General features: G+C 47.3%; 1 protein-coding gene across 1 annotated transcript in view; it reads right to left on the reverse strand.

Moving 5' to 3' along the window:
• The window catches only part of LOC130130750 (complement factor I-like), a 23,894-nt gene extending 3,325 nt beyond the window's left edge, over window positions 1-20,569 (reverse strand). Inside the window, exons 1-11 of the mRNA XM_056300562.1 lie at window positions 20,439-20,569; window positions 18,001-18,111; window positions 17,671-17,790; window positions 17,507-17,548; window positions 9,064-9,096; window positions 8,622-8,642; window positions 6,597-6,733; window positions 6,376-6,479; window positions 4,985-5,089; window positions 4,517-4,692; window positions 283-384 (exon numbers count right to left, since the gene is read on the reverse strand). Of these exons, the coding sequence (XP_056156537.1) occupies window positions 283-384; window positions 4,517-4,692; window positions 4,985-5,089; window positions 6,376-6,479; window positions 6,597-6,733; window positions 8,622-8,642; window positions 9,064-9,096; window positions 17,507-17,548; window positions 17,671-17,790; window positions 18,001-18,013 (853 nt within the window). The 5' untranslated portion in view covers window positions 18,014-18,111; window positions 20,439-20,569. The remainder of the gene's footprint in view (window positions 1-282; window positions 385-4,516; window positions 4,693-4,984; window positions 5,090-6,375; window positions 6,480-6,596; window positions 6,734-8,621; window positions 8,643-9,063; window positions 9,097-17,506; window positions 17,549-17,670; window positions 17,791-18,000; window positions 18,112-20,438) is intronic.
• Window positions 20,570-20,938: the final 369 nt, after the last annotated feature.

The following is a 20,938-nucleotide window of genomic DNA, read 5'->3' on the forward strand; positions in this document are numbered from 1 at the left end:
ATGATTGGTCGGGGTCATACTTGTAATGTAGTCAGCCTCCCAGCCAGGACACAGCATAAATTTAAGCACTATGACTGCCTAATGTGACATGGTGACCATCATGAAAGGCAAAAATATCATGTAGTCTGATCCCGGCATCCATCCATCCATCCATCTATCCATCATCTATCTCTCTCGCTCTCACACACACGCACACACACACACACACACACACACACACACACACACACACACACACACACACACACACACACACACACACACACACACACACACACTCACCTGCACATGTCATTCCTGGTTTGAAGCGATGCTGGTAGAATTTCTCACAGTTGTCGATGAGAGCAACATTTGCCCAAAGCAACACATTAGAAGATTTACCCCCTAGAGAGACAGACAGAAAAACAGAGAGAGAGAGGGAGAAAGAGGGAGACAAAATAGAGAGGAAATTATTTATGTAGATGTATCCTTCATTTTGACACTCGTGCTATGTGGGTGTGTGTCCTGGTCATTGCACTAGCGCCTCCTCTGGTTGGTCGGGGTGCATGCTTGGTGAGGAGGGGGAACTGGGGGGAACAGTGTGATCCTCCCGCACGCTACCTCCCCCTGCTGAAACTCCTCACTGCCAGGTGAAAAGAAGCGGCTGGTGACTCCACATGTATCGGAGGAGGGATGTGGTAGTCTGCAGCCCTCCCCGAGGTGGTGGAGCAGCGACCAGGATGGCCTGGAAGAGTGGGGCAATTGGCCAAGTACAATTGGTGACAAAAAGGGAGGGAAAAAAAAGAAAAGAAAAGACACTTGTGCTAATTAGCTAATTGATTAATTCATTTTTAGCACGTAATGACTTGTCTGTCTACATGTTTTGGCATGTCTACATGTTTTGCCGTCTGTTTTTCTTTCGTTTATGCAGTCTGTCCGTCTGTCTTTTGCTTCCGCCCATGCTGCACTGCAGACACCTTCGCTCTTGCTCTCCACTTTCTTCTTTAATCTTCTGAGTTTTCCGACATTTTTGTTACTTTTGCTGCTTCTTCACGAGCAGCACTCAACTCCAACAAAGTGACCACGATTTTCAGGGAGTTTCCAGATTTCATGAGACCGTCTGTCCACAGCTCTGAGGCTGAAACAGAACGAGTCCTTGGGAACTAGACTGGCTTTTCCTTATGGGACTGTTTTCTCTTCTGGTCATAGACTATGAGGAATTAATGTGGATAAATCAACGTTTAAGGTTCTGGAATATATTAACCAGCCTGTTTCAAAAGATGTCTGAGGGAAAGATGTCTGAAGGCAGTGACCTGAAATAACAGCAAACACTGATCCTATCTAGTGTATATTGTGACAGTACAAAAGGAGACTTCTCCTGGATCACCACCTTGCCGTGGTGGAGAAGCTTGCATGTAACAATGATCTCAAGAGCTATGCAGTCCGGAGCTTGGCTCCTGGTAGGGTCACCCAAGGCGGATAGGTCAAGGGGGAGGTTCCAGATGAAGTGTGATCCAACAAAGACCTCAACGGCGGAACTGGTGGAAGATGTCTCCAGGTCACAACAGCAGTGAATACGGATGAGGACTGCAACCAAGAGTGGCCCCCAATCGTGTTGGTTCTCCATGCCGTTGGGACTCTGGCCACCCCCTGCCAAGGACTGTGTAGTGGCTGCAGGAGCATCAGCCTCTCCACGTAAAAAGTTGTCACGTGCAAGCATCCTCCCACTATGAAGCTCCAGGATCGGCCTCTACGCCCACCTGAGGACCCAGAGGGAGGACAGTCATTCTCGACCCCGAGTGACTGCCGATGATGATGTATACAATAGGAGAGAACTGAAATGACAGCAAACGGTGATCCTATTCAGTGAAAGTTGAAGAGAGCATAAACGCTCTCAGAAGCTGGACAGCTGGACAGCTGGAGGCTTTGTTTCACTTTGGGGAAAACTGCCTCCCCTGTCTTTTCCCTCCACTGAATGCACCAGCTGTGCCACGCTCAGCCAGATAACCACAGAGCTTGAAAAAAAGAATCTCTACACTCTACCAAATCCAAAAACCTGACAGTCTGTTTGCTGTTCTGTTTCCTGCTAATGTCCTGGAATCGGCTGACAATCACAACCAGGGATATGAAGCACATTGCAGAGCAGCTTTCGGACATAATGAGCCCCACACCGATGACAAATTGGACACTATAGCCTCTGGTCCGGTCTGAACCCACTTGGGTCTGACACCACAATGGATCTGAATATGTGCTACTGGCTAAACTGGGGAGCAAGACCAAAGACCTGTTTCCCCCCGCAGTGTCAAACCCTTAGCTCTGGACAGACATTGTCCAGGTGTAAAAGAGTCAGACACAATAAGGGTTCAGGCACAATAAGAGGTTCAGTTGGAGAACGGGTATATTGTTTTAGATAAGCTGCCTGTCAGTGAGCACAATGGTAATGCCGCAGCTAGCATTAGCTCTGCTAACACCAAGGCCCGTGCAGCAACAGCCTGTGATACAGCTAAGCCTGCGAGGAGCATCTCTCGGCAGTAGCCAGAGGTGAACAACAGATCATTAGCCGCTAAAGCTAATGTCACATCATCAGAACATGCACCAGACATGTGCAAAAGAAATTAACTTAGCCAGACAAGATATCAAACCAGAGACTACTGGTAGATGACCATATAATAAGAAATGTTAAAAGCAATGTTTTGAAAACTGTCCATCTACGCAATGCTACAGTTAGCAACATGGTCCAAACACTGCCACAAGTGTCTTTATGCATGCTCCATTTTCTGGCATCCATTCTAAACCCGTTGGTAGGCATTAATGAAAATGACATTCAGAACACTATGGATTTTGTGGATAAAGTGAGGGACATCATTATGGAGGGGATGAAACAATGGTCTCTTATGATGTTGAGTCTCTCTTCATGTGTGTTCCTGGTGATGAAGCAGTGGAGGTGGTCCATATGACATTAGAAAACAACCCCACCCTTAGCAAAGAAAGTTGAATCAGGAACTGATTCAACTTTCTTTGATTTTCTGACCTGGATTATTGAGCATGCATAAAGACATTTAGACCCCACCCTTGGCAATAACGGTGGGGTCTAAATGTCAATAGGACCACTCTTACTACTGACCAAGTGTGTTTGCTCCTGAAGCTGTGTCTTCAGTCCACAGGGGGCACTACTACAGGCAGAAGCATGGGTGTGCTATGGGTTTCCCAGTCTCACCTGTAGTGGCCAACTTGTATATGGAGGAAGTGGGAAAGAGGCTCTGATGTCCTAGCCATTTGTGGACGACACCTGGGTTAAAATTAAATCTCAGGATGTAGGACATTTCACCGACCACATTAACTCTGTGGACACCACATCAAGTTCACCAGGGAGGATGTGGAACATGACAGGTTAGTCTTCTTACACTGTGGAATTGCAATTGGTGATGGAGGACATTTGATTGTTGATGTTTACCATAAACCAACACATACTGATCAGTACTTAAGGTTTGACTCTCATCATCCACTGGAGCACAAACTAGGAGTCATCAGGACGCTGGACCACCGAGGTGACAACGTCCCCACCGACACAGCAGCCGAGAAAGAGGAGATATCCCACATTAAACAGGTCCTGGTTAAGTGTGGTTAACCTAACTGGGCGTTTGTCAAAGCCAGGAAGACGCCCAAACAGTGCACCAGCCAATCGAAGAGAGGAGGAGGACAACAGCTGTCTAAGAGTAAACCAGTGGTGATTCTGTATGTTGCAGGAGTGGTGGAACAGTTGGGACGTGTATTTTCCAAACACCGTGTCTCAGTTGCTTTCAAACCCCAAAACACGCTGCACCAGAAGTTTATCTTCAGTTGACTCGACTGCTGTAACGGTGTCTTTGCAGGTCTTTCTAAAAAACTTGATCAAACAGCTGCAGTTGATTCAGAACGCTGCTGCTCGAGTCCTTACTAAGACCAAAAAAGTGGATCACATCACTCCAGTCCTGAAGTCGCTACACTGGCTTCCTGTCCGTCAAAGAACTGATTTTCAAACTCTGCTCTTGGTTTATAGAGCACTGAGTGGTTCAGGGCCAAAATACATTTCTGATCTTCTGCTACACTATGAACTCTCCAGACCTCTCAGATGGTCTGGGAGAGGTCTGCTTTCTGTCCCCAGAGTCAAAACTAAACATGGAGAGGCAGCTTTCAGTTTATATGCACCACATATCTGGAACAAACTCCCAGAAAACTGCTCTCAGGTCTTTTAAAGACTTTCCTGTTTGTCTTTTATGAAATCAAGTCTGAAGCTTCTGATTATCATCTGTTCTGTAAGGTGTCCTTGAGTGCTCTGAAAGGTGCCCTCAAATAAAATGTATTATTATCATTATCATCTTACACTGCACTGTGAGTTTTACTCTATTTGTTTTTAAATGTATATGTTGCTTTTACATTTTGTCTCAATGCATTTATGTTTTATGTAAAGCACTGTGAATTCCTTGTTGCTGAAATGTGCTATAGAAATAAATTTGCCTTGCCTTGTCTATTCATTCTGCCTGTCTGCCTGTCTTACCCGCGGTGCGTCCCCACCCAGAGATGCTGCAGGTGTGGTTGGCGTTGAAGATGTGTGGTGACCAGGGAACACACACAGCACTGACAGCCGGATTTTCCACAAAACAGCGACTGGAAAACGGCAGCTTCTTTAATTGCATCAGAGCGATGTCATTCTCATAGTTACTTGCATTATACCTGCAGAGAGACAGACAGGAAGGAGAGGGAGAGGAGGAGAGAGACACAAGGACAAAATACGTTAGCATGTGACAGACCGAAAAAGAGACGGGCAGAGACAGACAGACAGACAGGTACATACAATGAATAGACAGACAAACATGCAGACAGACACAGACAGACAGAAAGCCAGACAGACAGAAAAACTGACAGACACAGACAGACAGTCAGACAGAAAGCCAGACAAACAGATCAGACAGAAAAACTGACAGACACACAGATCAGACAGGCAGACAGAAGGGTATCAGAGTACCGGGGGTGGATGTGAATACGCTCTACAGGGATGATGTCTGTTGTGTCCTGAGCCTCGATGGTCTTCCATAGAGAGATCTTAATGCTGAAAGCACTCGGGTTCGGCCTGGACAGGACAACAGACACATTCAGTACACAGCATTACAACAGGCACTACTGACCCACAGACAGAGAAGACAATAGAGCGAGCTTCTAAGTCCCACATGATAAAACCGCAATGAAAATTGTTTTGTTAAATCCCCAACATGCCTACAGGCCAACCTACTTATGAAGAGGTGATGTTTCGATATGAGGTTCTGCTGAGTTCTTTATATTCATAAGACTTTCTGTTCTCTGGCTGGAATCACAGCCAGACACCACGGCTGGACACCACAGCCAGACACCACAGCTGGACACCACGGCTGGACACCACAGCTGGACACCACAGCTGGACACTACAGCCAGACACCACAGCTGGACACCACAGCCAGACACCAAAGCTGGACACCACGGCTGGACACCACAGCTGGATACAACAGCCAGACACCACAGCTGGACACCACGGCTGGATACCACAGCCAGACACCACAGCTGGACACCACGGCTGGACACCACAGCCAGACACCACAGCTGGACACCACGGCTGGACACCACAGCCAGACACCACAGCTGGACACCACAGCCAGACACCAAAGCTGGACACCACAGCTAGACACCATGGCTGGACACCACAGCCAGACACCATGGCTGGACACCACAGCCGGACACCACAGCTGGATACCACGGCTGGACACCATAGCTGGACACCACGGCTAGACACCACAGCCAGACACCACAGCTGGATACCACGGCTGGACACCACAGCCGGACACCACAGCCGGACCCCATGGCTGGACACCACAGCTGGACACCATGGCTGGACACCACAGCCGGACCCCATTGCTTGACACCACAGCTGGACACCATAGCTGGACACCACGGCTAGACACCACAGCCGGACACCACGGCTGGATACCACGGCTGGACACCACAGCCGGACACCACAGCTGGACACCACAGCTGGACACCACAGCCGGACACCACGGCCGGACACCACGGCCGGACACCACAGCCGGACACCACAGCTAGACACCACAGCGGGACACCACAGCTGGACACCACAGCTAGACACCACGGCGGGACACCACAGCCAGACACCAAGGCTGGGGAGGTTGTTGTGTGTGTTGGATATTGAGAATTTTTTTTAATTAAAACTGATGGAAACCCTGTGTTTAATATGTTTTGAGCAAAACTACAAACACACACACACACACACACACACACACGCACACACACACGCGCGCACGCACACACACACGCGCACGCACACACACTCAGACTTAAACCCACATACACTCTGTCTAACCGACCTACCTGACACAGTGAGCAGCAGTGATGACCCAGCAGTCTCCTATGTATGCTCCAGCACAGTCTATGTTCTTATTCTCCTCTATAGCCACCTGCCACTGGATCTGAGTCTGACACACAAACACACACACACACACACACACACACACACACACATCAGAGAGACAGACAGAAAACAGGAAAGGAGGACATAAAGAATGACAGGTAGGTAGGTGTGTCTAACGAACCGGTTTTGCCGGGACTCCGCCCACCACCCTCCTGATTCTGTGTCTCTCTCTGGGCACCGCCACCTCGCTGTCCACCAGGGTCATGTTAGGAATGCCACAATGCAGAGACTCCATCTGCTCTCTGTTCTTCTTAATCTCTATAAACACACACACACACACACACACACACACACACACAGTTGTTAAAACTGACGATATCGCACAAACAGCACTACCACTTCTACTGCAACTACTGTTTCTACTACTACTACTACTTCAGATACTGCAACTACTACTCTTCTACTGCTAATGCTACCACAACTGATTATACTGCTACTGAATAGTATTTATAATACTTTATCATTTATAATACTGAAGTTAGTGTTATTATTTATGCATTTATTTATTTTGGGTCCCCCCCCCCTTTCCTCCCCAATTGTACCCGGCCAATTACCCCACTCTTCCGAGCCGTCCCGGTCGCTGCTCCACCCCCTTCTGCCGATCCGGGGAGGGCTGCAGACTACCACATGCCTCCTCCCATATATGTGGAGTCACCAGCCACGTCTTTTCACCTGACAGTGAGGAGTTTCACCAGGGGGACGTAGCACATGGGAAGATGACGCTATTCCCCCCAGTTCCCCCTCCCCTCAAACAGGCATTCCAACTGACCAGAGGAGGCGCTAGTGCAGCGACCAGGACACATACCCACATCCCGCTTCCCACCTGCAGACACGGCCAATTATGTCTGTAGGGACGCCTGACCAAGCCAATCATTATTTAATTACTACTGAATCATTACTTACTACTATCTTTATTATTAGTTATTGTCACCATTACTATTATTATTATTATTATTACACACAAACAATACTTAATTTCTTGTGTGTTTTTCATTTGAACTGAAGGTTTGCAGTAGGACTGTGGTTTTCACTTCCATACTGATCCACACAGATCCATACTGATCCACACAGATCCATACTGAGCCATACTGATCCATACAGATCCATACTGAGCCATACAGATCCATACCGATACATATAGATCCATACTGAGCCATACAGATCCATACTGATACATATAGATCCATACTGAGCCATGCAGATACATACTGATCCATAAATATACATACTGATACACACAGATCCATATTGATCCATACAGATCCATGCTGATCCATACAGATACTACATACTGATACATATGGATCCATACTGATATATACTGATCCATACAGATCCAAACTGATTCATATAGATACATACTGATCTATACAGATCTATACTGATACATACTGATCCATATAGATACATACTGATCCACACAGATCTATACTGATACATACTGATCCATATAGATACATACTGATCCACACAGATCTATACTGATACATACTGATCCATATAGATACATACTGATCCACACAGATCTATACTGATACATACTGATCCATATAGATCCATACTGATCCATACTGATACATACAGATCCAAACTGATCCATGTAGATACACACTGATCCATACACATCCATACTGAGCTATACTGATCCATACAGATACATACAGATACATACAGATCCATACTGATCCATACTGATCCACACACATACTGATCCATACAGATACATACCGATTCATACAGATACATACAGATCCATACTGATCCATACAGATCCATACTGATCCACACACATACTGATCCATACAGATACATACCGATTCATACAGATACATACAGATCCATACAGATACATACTGATCCATACTGATCCATACTGATCCATACAGATACATACTGATCCATACTGATCCATACAGATCCATACAGACACATACAGATACATACTGATCCATACAGATCCATGCTGATACATACTGATCCATACAGATACATACTGATCCATACTGATCCATACAGATCCATACAGACACATACAGATACATACTGATCCATACAGATACATACTGATCCATACTGATATATACAGATCATTACAGATACAGCCAGTTTAAGATTGAAATGAAGACAGTACAGATCAGTTACTCACCAGTTTTTGGAGAGATGTACTCTGAAAAACAACAGAAACGGAGCTCATCAGCATCACCATCATCTCTTTGCTGAATGCAGAAGGTTGTCATGTTGTCATGGTGATACCAGTGGACCTGTCACTAGTTCACCAACCTGGATGGGGCAGAAGCCCCACGTTGTCGTTGCACATTAAACCAATAGCATTTGTCATGCTGTTTGTATTTGACAGGAAGGTTCAAATCCTACCTGCTGTGTGGAAGACATGACAGACTTCTGCTGAGAACACACAACTGCTGTCAGACTCGCTGAGCTGATGGAAGCCAGTGAAAGATCTGACTGACAGAGGAGGAAGGAGGCGGAGCTTCTGTCTGATCTGGATTGGTGAACTAGTACCTCTGGGTTATGATAGATAGGTGTGTTGTCGTGACGGACAGGTGTGTTGTTATTGCATTGTGTTGTACCTTTGTTGTTGAGGCGATGCCTGCCTGTTATCTCTGGTGGTGAAGAGACACAAGAAAAACACTCATTACTCTTGAGTGAGTGTGTGTGTATGTGTGTGTGTGTGTGTGTGTGTGTGTGTGTGTGTGTGTGTGTGTGTGTGTGTGTGTGTGTGTGTGTGAGTGTGTGTGTGTGTGTGAGTGTGTGTGTATGTGTGTGTGTGTGTGTGTGTGTGTGTGTGTGTGTGTGTGTGTGTGTGTGTGTGTGTGTGTGTGTGCAGTGCACAGGGCGTGTGTGATGCGTCAGTGCAGTAGTATTGGGGTAGTAGTGCTTGTAGTTAGTGCATGCTGCTTCTGCTTACTAGTTTCAGCTCCTGCCGCCGGCTAGCCCTCTTTGTGGGGGTGAAAAGAGGAGCCGAATGCGTAAGTCTCCCCTGCCGGTACATAGCCTCTCTACCACCAAGACTCCTGCAGTGCCTCCTCATGGCCACACATGGTAACTGAGTATCTTGCGGTCCCTGGCTAAACTGTAGGGGATCTCGGAGCTGCTTGTTTTTTTTCCGCACCTGCATTCCGGGAACTCTGCCTCTGATTGGCTAGTACTTGTTGCCTCCATTGGTTAAGGTTAGAATAGGGTGGGGTTAGGGATAGGGTTAGCCAATCAGAGATAGAGTAGGGGCAGGTCTTCCCGGAATCCAGGCGTGACGGAGGCGCAGTCTTGCGGAAAACAGGTACGAAAAAAAAAATCACGCCTCGGAGCTACAGTGGTCCCCAGAGGTCTAATGCGCAGGCCCACGTGAAGTGGACACACCCTGGCATTGACCAACCACTGTCCCGCTGCCTTGTGGGTAAGTGTAGGACGACAAAGCTTAGGGGAGCACACCCTGAGAGAAAAGCAACATGCACGGCGGCGCATGATAGGCGGTCCTCTGACAGACTGGAGCTCCGGCAGCCTCCTGCAGCTGTGGAAGAGTGCTGGTCGTCTTGGGCCCCCCTTGCCACCAGATCCCACCCTCTCACAGTGAAGAAGTGCTGCTGGGACATGCGCACCCCCAGCGGCACTGTAAATAATCTCTTTGCGCAGGTATCCACCTCTGCCTCGGTGAGACCAGCAACCGGAATATGGATCAAAGTCTGGCAGCGGTGGGGTGTCTGGTGACGGGAGCAGGTATGAATGCACTGGAAGCTCCTAATCAGACCCCTGCACGCCAGCGGCACAGGGCTATTCATGGTCGCCAGCAGCTGGGCTTGAGTGGCAGCTGCTCTCGGCAGACCCATGTGACTGAGCAGCCCTATTTAGGAGCCATACTGCTCACGCCGCCTGGGGAGGGGCCTAGAAAAGGTGGCCTAAACATTGCCCACTCAAAACATCCTGGATAGGCTACCGTACCTGTCGGGACATTCCACTCTGCGGTTGAAATAAACAAAAGAAAATAATCCCTTTTAAACCGGCAACGCGGAACATAAGAACTCTGCTGGACGGACGTTAATGCCGAAAGACCTCAGCGAAAGACTGCACTCATTGCAGCAGAACTCAACCACTACAATGATGACATTGCTGCACTCAGCGAAACCAGGTTCCTGGATGAAGGCTCCCTGAAGGAGGACACCTACACCTTCTTCTGGAAGGGATACCCTGCAGGAGGACAACATCAGCATGGTGTGGGATTTGTGATAAAAAACAGCCTCCTACCAAGACACACTGAAACACCGATTGGCATAAGTGAAAGGCTCATGTCACTCAGGATCCCTCTGGCCAAGAAACGCTATGCCACCCTCCTAGGTGCCTATGCACCAACACTACCATCAGAGGATGACGCAAAGGACCGCTTCTATCAGTCACTAGATGAGGCTCTTCGTCATATACCCAAGCAGGACAAGATCTTTTTGCTGGGCGATTTCAATGGCAGAGTGGGGAAAGACAACAAGGTGTGGAGTGGTGTCATTGGTGGGCATGGCACTGAGAAAGTCAATGCAAATGGACTGCGCCTCCTAAGCCTCTGTGCTGTGCATGGCTTGACCATCACAAACACCCTCTTCCAATTAAAAAATAAGCACAAAGAATCCTGGATGCACCCACGCTCCAAACTTTGGCACCTGTTGGACTACATCATTGTGAGACGTGCTGATATAAAAGACGTCTTACTCACTCGTGCAATGAGAGGTGCTGAGTGCTGGACAGATCACCGGCTCATCATGATCAGGCTCCAGGTGGAGGTACGCCCTGCTGTTCGTCTCCAAAGGTCAGGAAAGAAGAGGCTTGACTGTACCTGGCTAGAAAAGGCTGAGGTCCAGAACAATCTCTGCCTCTCTCTGGCTGAAAACCTGGAAGACATTGAGCTTCTCTTGAGCACGGATGATTCTATTGACAGGAAATGGTCTTCCATGAGCTCCAAGCTTTATGAGGCAGCATCCCAATCCATCGGTTACAAGAGCAGAAAGCACCAGGACTGGTTCAATGACAACACAGCCACAATAACTTCCATACTCAAAGGCATGCATAAAGCACACAGTGCTGTCCTCAACAATCCCACATCAGCTGCACTCCAGCAACAATGGCATGCATCCAGGAGAGAGGTGCAGTCAAAATTGCGTGCCCTGCAGAATGAGGTGGATATCGAAGGCAAATGAAATACAATCCCATGCCAATAAAAACGATATGCACAACTTTTATGATGTAGTGAAAACCATCTCCGGCCCAAGAAACTGCTCTGTCTCCCCCCTGAAGTCTGATGATGGTACCACCCTCATAAAGGACCAGAAACTCATCACAAAAAGATGGGCAGAACATTTTGAGACTCTTTTGAACCAGCCCTCCCCAACAGATCCCTCAGTCTTGGATGAACTACCTGTCCGCCCCACCATCCAAGACCTTGACCATCCACCAACCTTTGAAGAGTTTCATTGTGCAGTTAGGTCGTTGAAAAATAACAAGACCCCTGGCCCTGACAGCATCCCTGCAGAGATTTTTAAACAGGGAGGCTACCTCTGCACCCGTGCACTTTTCCTGTTCATCTCACACGTATGGAAGAACGAAACTGTCCCTCAGCAGTGGAGGGATGCTAACATCATCTCCATATATAAAGGCAAAGGAGACAAGTCCCTCTGTGGCAACAGCCGTGGCATTTCACTACTGGCTGTTGCTGGAAGAGTCCTGGCCAAACTCATGTTACACAGGCTGGTAAAACACATCTCAGAGGAGCTGTTGCCTGAGTCACACTGTGGGTTCAGGAGGAATAGGAGTACTGTGGACATGGTGTTCACAGCACGGCAACTCCAGGAGAAGTTTAGGGAGCAACACCAGGACCTCTTCATAGCCTTCATCGACCTGTCAAAGGCTTTCGACACAGTCAACAGGGACATCCTACGGAACATCCTCCTGAAGTTTGGCTGCCCATGAAAGTTTGTTAACATTCTTCAACAATTTCATGTGGGGATGATGGCACGTGTGACCATTGGAGGCCAGGAATCCGAGCCCTTCGGGGTGTGCACCGGGGTACGTCAGGGGTGCATCCTTGCTCCAGTTCTTTTTAACATCTTCCTCCTGTGTGTGACATTGCTGCTCCACCAGGAAATCAGGAAGGACAGTGGGGTTACTGTGGACTTCAGACTAGATGGAAACCTATTTAACACCCGTAGGCTCCAAGTGGTCACAAAAATGACATGTGAGCACATCATCGAGTTACAGTACGTAGAGGATTGTGCAGTTGTGGCCCACACATCCGAGGCACTGCACGCTACCCTTGCAGCTGCTACAAGGGCGTATGGTAGACTGAGTCTCTCTATAAACGTGGCAAAGACTGAAGTAGTATGCCAGTGGGCATCTACTCCTCCATCTCATTCACCAACCTTCACCATCTCCGACAAACCACTCGCAACAGTGAAATCCTTCAAATACCTGGGCAGCTTCCTGTCTGACGACTGCAGCATCGACATGGAGACACAAAACTGGATTAAACCAGCGTCATCCTCTTTTGGCAGACTTAGGAGAAGGGTCTTTCAAAAAAAAAGACCTCAACCTCCACACCAAAATATCTGTCTACTTGGCAGTTGTCATCACGACTCTCCTCTACAGCTGTGAGGCGTGGACCCTGTACAGCCACCACCTCAGGATGCTTGAGGCCTTCCACATCAGATGCCTACAATGCATCCTGAGGAGAACCTGGCGGGACCGAGTGCCCCATACTGAAATACTCCGCAAGACCAACTGCATCAGCATGGAGGCTACCGTCACCCAGCACCAACTTCGATGGCTCGGTCACGTCATCAGGATGCCAAAGGAGCGCTTACCGCGTAAAGTGCTGTATGGCCAGCTACAGCTTGGCCGCCGCTTGGCAGGGGGCCAGAAAAAACGGTACAAAGACCAGCTGAAGACCATCATAAAGAAGTGCGGCCTGAACCCGAGACAGGTGGAGGACACTGCCGCCCAACGCTCCATCTGGCGGCAGCTCTGTCAACAGGGGGCGCAAAAGCTCAAGGAGGACTGAGGTGATCGATGGACCAGGAGACGACTAAAGAGACATGAAGCCAGTACCAGACCTACACCCCCAGTCAGTACACCTACACCCCCAGTCAGTACACCTACATCCCCAGTCAGTACACCTACATCCCCAGTCAGTACACCTACACCCCCAGTCAGTACACCTACACCCCCAGTCAGTGCACCTACACCCCCAGTCAGTACACCTACACCCCCAGTCAGTACACCTACATCCCCAGTCAGTACAACTACACCCCCAGTCAGTACACCTACACCCCCAGTCAGTACACCTTCACCCCCAGTCAGTACACCTACACCCCCAGTCAGTGCTCCCACCTGTTGTCTGTGGCAGACAGTGTGGATGGCGGATTGGGCTTTACAGCCATAAGAAGACTCACAAGTAACAGAGGCAGGATTGTCATCGTCGGACACGACGGACAACCGTAAGCAAGTGTGTGTGTGTGTGTGTGTGTGTGTGTGTGTGTGTGTGTGTGTGTGTGTGTGTTTGTGAGTGAGTGTGTGACTGAGTGTGTGTTACTGCTGTCACATTATATTCGAATATCGAATTTAGTTTCGAATTTGCATAAAAACACGAGATTCGAACGTAAATGGGGAAATTCGAATTGAATAAATAAATAAATAAATACATTGATTGTACTTTAAAATTATTAATTAATCAATGTCAAAAATGCCGAAAGTAGGCTACGGCAAGAATTCCAGCTCTAATTACCCATAAGTCCATTACCCATAAGTCCATGGAGCGGAAACGTAGGCCTAGGCTGCAGCCAGAAACGAGAAAATGGAGGAATTTGGTGCTGCCGACAACGAGCCCGATGATCAGCATACCAGAAAGATCGTCACTCCAGAGAATCTTAGGAGTGCGATTTGGAACCACTTTGTTTTTTGGAGTGTAAATGGAAAGACTGAAAACAAGGACAAGGTAATATGCAAACTATGTGAGCGTGAACTAGCATGCCATAGTTCCACGACCAACCTACATGCAGTTCCATCATCCGGCCGAATTCAAAGAACTGCAGGACCCTGCTGGTGCGTCTGCTGCTGCTAAACAACCCAGGCTGACAACGTTTTTCTCACCTTCGGCTGCTCTGTCCTCTACACGAAAAGAGGCGATCACTTCACAACTCACCAAATTCATATGTAAAGACATGCGGCCAATAAGCATCGCGGAAGGTGGAGGCTTTAAAGATTTTCTCCGTGAAATTGAGCCACGTTACACTATCCCGAGCAGAACCACAATAACTAAAAACATTGTGAAACTCTACGATACTACTCGTGAAAATGTACGCCAGATACTAAGCGATAAGGAAATTGCACTCACTACAGATGGGTGGACGTCTATAGCCACAGACTCTTATGTTACAGTTACAGCACACGTAATGTCGGAGGCATGGGAACTGAACCACTTTGTCCTACAAACGAAAGACTTGAGAAGTAGCCACACTGCAGAAAACGTCGCGGAGTGCATTTCTGGCACACTGAGGGATTTTCACATTCCCCGTGAATCGGTGATCGCAGTCACAACAGACAATGCACATAACTATGTGCATGCAGCTGTGGAGAGGTACCTCGATACCGTTAACATACCTTGCATGGCACATACAATCAATCTAGCTGTACGTAAAGGGCTAGACGTCAGAACCATAGACACGACACTTAGCAGGCTAAAGAAAGCAGCCGCACATTTCGGCAGGTCACCTACCGACAGCTACCTATTGGAGGATAAACAGCCTTTGCTGGGCTTGAAAACTGATAAATTAATTAACGATTGCATCACGCGATGGAATAGTACATATGAAATGATCTGCAGGGCATCGGAACAACAGGCAGCTGTTGCAGCTGTAATATTTGAGAAAAAATGGTCAAATCTCGAACTAACCACAACTGAATGGTCCATGGTCGAACAGATGCGTGAAATACTTAGACCGTTCAAGATTGCGACTGAGGCTTTGTCAACTAACAAATATCCCACAGCTTCTGCTGCACTGCCTTTACAACATGTACTACTACTGTGTCAACTTGGCTCACCCATTCCTAATGCAATGCCCACCAGCTTGAGGGAAATGACCGCAAAGATCGACACAGATTTGAGGAAGCGTTATGACAAAAATAACGAAGCAACATTCATGTTATTGAATAAAGCAGCATACCTGGATCCCCGCTTTCATAGTTTAATGCATTTATCAGAGGAACAGAAGGACCAAGTGCACGCAAACATTAAAGAAGAAATGGCCGTGAGATTTGAAAGTGGGACAGATGAGCATTCATTAAGCTCAGACACTCACGCACGAAAAACGGCCCTGACGGCAACGGGCGATCTGTTTGGAGAAACATACAAGGGAAGGGGCGAGACGAGAGACCACCAAGACAATGTACTGCACCAAGAGATGTGGTCCTGCCGAAGAGAGACAACCATGCCAGCAGACAGCAATCCTCTTCTGTGGTGGAAGATGCTGGGTAGCGCAAAATATCCCCACCTGGCGCAGCTTGCAAGAAAGTAGCTGAGTGTTCCCGGGACTTCAGTGCGTTCTGAGCGAGTCTCTTCCACAGCTGGGAATATTGTTAACAAGAAGCGCTCCGCTCTAGCTGAGTGTTCCCGGGACATCAGTGCGTTCTGAGCGAGTCTTTTCCACAGCTGGGAATATTGTTAACAAAAAGCGCTCCGCTCTTGACACTGAACACGTTAACCAGTTGATATTCCTGGTGAATAATTTGTAGCCTCCCAGTCCAGTTAGGCCTATGTGTAGGCTATGTATAATCGTATTTACAAAGGCCACATAACCCACTATTTTTTATTTTATTATTACTATTATTATTTATTTTAGTTATTTAGTTTGGTGGGCTTGCCTAGGCTACTTATAGGCCACGTTCTGTTAGTAGCCTACGTTACATTGCCCTGGCAGCGCTGAATGCAGCCCAGTTGCCGTGAGGATTATTAACATTAATATTACTTGTTTGAGAAGTATACTCTGTGGTAATTGTTTTTGAAAATATGGCAACATTTGACTTCATAATTTGCATTAAACTTCACTAATTATTTCGACCGAAATATGTTGTGTCTGCTTGTCCCCTCTTGTGGATACAAATGGTAAAACGCATGATCAAAATAATTACTGGTCAATAAATTACGGGTTATTTTTAGTCTTGCCATTTTAAAGACCGTTTTTTACGTGGAAATCCGAATCCAAATTCGAATATGGGTACAATTCTGCCACGAATATCGAATATGTTTTTTTCTTAAAGTGACAGCCCTAGTGTGTGTATGTGTGTGTATGTGACTGAGTGAGTGAGTGTGTGTGTATGAGTGAGTGTGTGTGGGTGTGTGTGTGTGATTAAGTGTGTGTGTGTGTGTGACTGAGTGTGAGTATGAGTGTGTGTGTGTGTGTGACTAAGTGTGTGTGTATGAGTGAGTGTGTGAGTGAGTGTGTGTGTGTGTGACTGAGTGTGTGTGTATGAGTGTGTGTGTGTGTGTGTGTGTGTGTGTGAGTGTGTATACATGAGTGAGTGAGTGAGTAAGTGAGTGTGTGTGTGTGTGTGTGTGTGTGTGTGTGTGTGTGTGTGTGTGTGTGTGTGTGTGTGTGTGTGTGTGTGTGTGTGTGTTGTCATTGCATTGTGATGTAGCTTTGTCTTTCAGGCCACGCCTGCCTGCTATCTCTGTTACCTCTGGATGTAAAGAGAGACAATACAAACACTCATTACTCTGAGCGAGTGTGTGTGTACATGAGTGAGTGTGTGTGGGTGTGTGTGTGTGATTAAGTGTGTGTGTGTGTGTGTGAGTATGAGTGTGTGTGTGTGTGACTAAGTGTGTGTGTATGAGTGAGTGTGTGAGTGAGTGTGTGTGTGTGTGACTGAGTGTGTGTGTATGAGTGTGTGTGTGTGTGTGTGTGTGTGTGTGTATACATGAGTGAGTGAGTGAGTAAGTGAGTGTGTGTGTGTGTGTGTGTGTGTTGTCATTGCATTGTGTTGTACCTTTGTTTTTCAGGCCACGCCTGCCTGCTATCTCTGTTACCTCTGGATGTAAAGAGAGACAATACAAACACTCATTACTCTGAGCGAGTGTGTGTGTACATGAGTGAGTGAGTGTGTGTGTGTGTGTCTGTGTGTGTGTGTGTGTGTGTGTATGCATGTCTTACTGGGCTCGTCCTGTATGGTTGCTTCATCCTGGCCATCCAGACAGTTCATCACTCCATCTTGTATTACCTCTCTGGACACACACACACCTGTCCTGCAGTGAAACGCATTGTTCCTGCATTCTGGCACACACGCACACGCACACGCACACACACACACACACACACACACACAAACACACACGCATGCGCACACATACGCACACAAACACACACACATACAAACACACACACAACATATAATGAGTATCTTTGTAAAAAGATGGCATGTATCAAAAAATTCAAAATGGATAAAATATAAATTTTGTGTGTGTGTGTGTGTGTTTGCAATACTTTGGCAGCACATCTCATCGCTGAGGTCTCCACAGTCGTCCACTCCATCACACGTCTGGTTCAGCGACACACATTTTGAGTTTACACATTTAAAGTCATCACACTGTGCGCCTGCTTAAACACACACACACACACACACACACACACAACCGCAGTTTGAGTTGACAGTGTTCCCGGGTCACAGTGAAGAGCTCTGATAGCGCTTCATCTTGCTGATCGCAGCAGTGCAGGGTGGGCTAGTGGAGCGCCACCTCCAGCTGAACATCACCACCTTCTGCTCTTTACCACCACAACTCGCCTTCACAAAGCACCACCCACCAGAGTGCTGTTCATGTCAGTTAATACCAGCGTGCTGTTCATGTCAGTTAATACCAGCGTGCTGTTCATGTCAGTTAATACCAGCTGTTCATGTCAGTTAATACCAGCGTGCTGTTCATGTCAGTTAATACCAGCGTGCTGTTCATGTCAGTTAATACCAGAGTGCTGTTCATGTCAGTTAATACCAGAGTGCTGTTCATGTCAGTCAATACCAGCTGTTCATGTCAGTTAATACCAGCGTGCTGTTCATGTCAGTTAATACCAGCGTGCTGTTCATGTCAGTTAATACCAGAGTGCTGTTCATGTCAGTCAATACCAGCTGTTCATGTCAGTTAATACCAGAGTGCTGTTCATGTCAGTTAATACCAGCTGTTCATGTCAGTTAATACCAGCTGTTCATGTCAGTTAATACCAGCTGTTCATGTCAGTTAATACCAGCGTGCTGTTCATGTCAGTTAATACCAGCGTGCTGTTCATGTCAGTTAATACCAGCTGTTCATGTCAGTTAATACCAGCGTGCTGTTCATGTCAGTTAATACCAGAGTGCTGTTCATGTCAGTTAATACCAGCGTGCTGTTCATGTCAGTTAATACCAGCGCGCTGTTCATGTCAGTTAATACCAGCGTGCTGTTCATGTCAGTTAATACCAGCGTGCTGTTCATGTCAGTTAATACCAGCGTGCTGTTCATGTCAGTTAATACCAGAGTGCTGTTCATGTCAGTTAATACCAGCTGTTCATGTCAGTTAATACCAGCGTGCTGTTCATGTCAGTTAATACCAGCGTGCTGTTCATGTCAGTTAATACCAGAGTGCTGTTCATGTCAGTTAATACCAGCTGTTCATGTCAGTTAATACCAGCGTGCTGTTCATGTCAGTTAATACCAGAGTGCTGTTCATGTCAGTTAATACCAGAGTGCTGTTCATGTCAGTTAATACCAGCGTGCTGTTCATGTCAGTTAATACCAGCGTGCTGTTCATGTCAGTTAATACCAGCTGTTCATGTCAGTTAATACCAGCGTGCTGTTCATGTCAGTTAATACCAGCTGTTCATGTCAGTTAATACTGGGCGTCCAGGTGGCGTAGTAGTCTCTCCTGTTATCTACCAACACACAGTTCGCCAGTTTGAATCCCCGTGTTACCTCTGGTTTGGTCGGGCGTTCCTACAGACACAAATGGCCGTGTCTGTGTGGGGGAAGCCAGATGTGAGTATGTGTCCTGGTTGCTGCACTAGCACCTCCTCTGTGGCCTCATGTATCAGTCGTTACTATGGGCAAATGAGTTTGTACACACCCATGGGATTTTTTAGCCCTGAAGTTCGTCTCAGAGACCAGTGTAGAACCTGGCTAACCCCTGAATGTAGACACCGACTAGCTAACACTGGTGTCTTCGCAGGCCTGGCTGATTGCTCGTTAGACAACAGATGTTAGGAGGAAGGAATTACAAAAACCACCATGCTTTGCTACTGCCTGTCAGACACTCTCCAGGGCTAAAAAAATTCCATAGATGTGTAAGAACAAATTTGCCCATAGTAAGGATTGATACAAGAGGTCTCTGGTCGGTCGGGGCGCCTGTTCAGGGGGGAGGGGGAACTGGGGGGAATAGCGTGATCCTCCAACGCGCTACACCCCCCCTGGTGACACTCCTCACTTTCAGGTGAAAAGAAGTGGCTGGTGACTCCACATGTATCGGAGAAGGCATGTGGTAGTCTGCAGCCCTCCCAGGTCTCCCTCCCGATCGGCAGAGGGGGTGGAGCAGCGACCAGGACGGCTCGGAAGAGTGGGGTAACTGGCCAAGTACAATTGGGGAGAAAGGGGGGGGGTCAAAAAATTTAACATTCAATTAATATCCTATTAATATGGACCAGAGTTCAGATCAGACAACACGGCTGTGATGTCAGAACACAAGTCTGAGACCGTTTCTGCACTTTGATTTCTCTGAGTACTTTTACAAGTACTTTTATTTTCCACTTTTGTATCGAGCACCAACGCAAGCAAGGCATTGTGAGACGTGTAAACTTACTTTCTGTATACGACAGCTAAACTGGAAACTGCTGATGAAACTATCAAATCAGAAATGAAGGAAACCCATAGTAAAACATTAATAGGATCACAGACACGAACCTTCTATTGCTTGGTAACACGTTGCCACAGCGACGTCCCCGTCGTCACTGCTGATCTTGTCGTAGATGACACACTCAGCCAGCGACTGCTCGTAACCTTGACAACGAACACTGACGCACTGACGCAGCAAACTGTGAGTTGTATTCAGATCCCTAAAGGGAATCGATGACATGGACTCTGCACCACTACACACACACACACACACACACACACACACACACACACACACACACACACACACACACACACACACACACACACACACACACACACACACACACACACAATGTGTATTAGTGAAACTTCAGAAGCCAGCAGATCAAACAAAAAAACAAAAATCAGAACCTTCTGGAAAACAGATATATAACCATTTATGGTTAGGTATATCTCTAACCCCCCCCACCCCCCCTAAACACACACACACACACACACACACACACACACACACACACACACACACACACACACACACACGACAGGTTTTCAATCCGCCATTAAAG

Source organism: Lampris incognitus, chromosome 20 (genome assembly GCF_029633865.1).
Source record: "Lampris incognitus isolate fLamInc1 chromosome 20, fLamInc1.hap2, whole genome shotgun sequence".
NCBI lineage: Eukaryota > Metazoa > Chordata > Actinopteri > Lampriformes > Lampridae > Lampris > Lampris incognitus.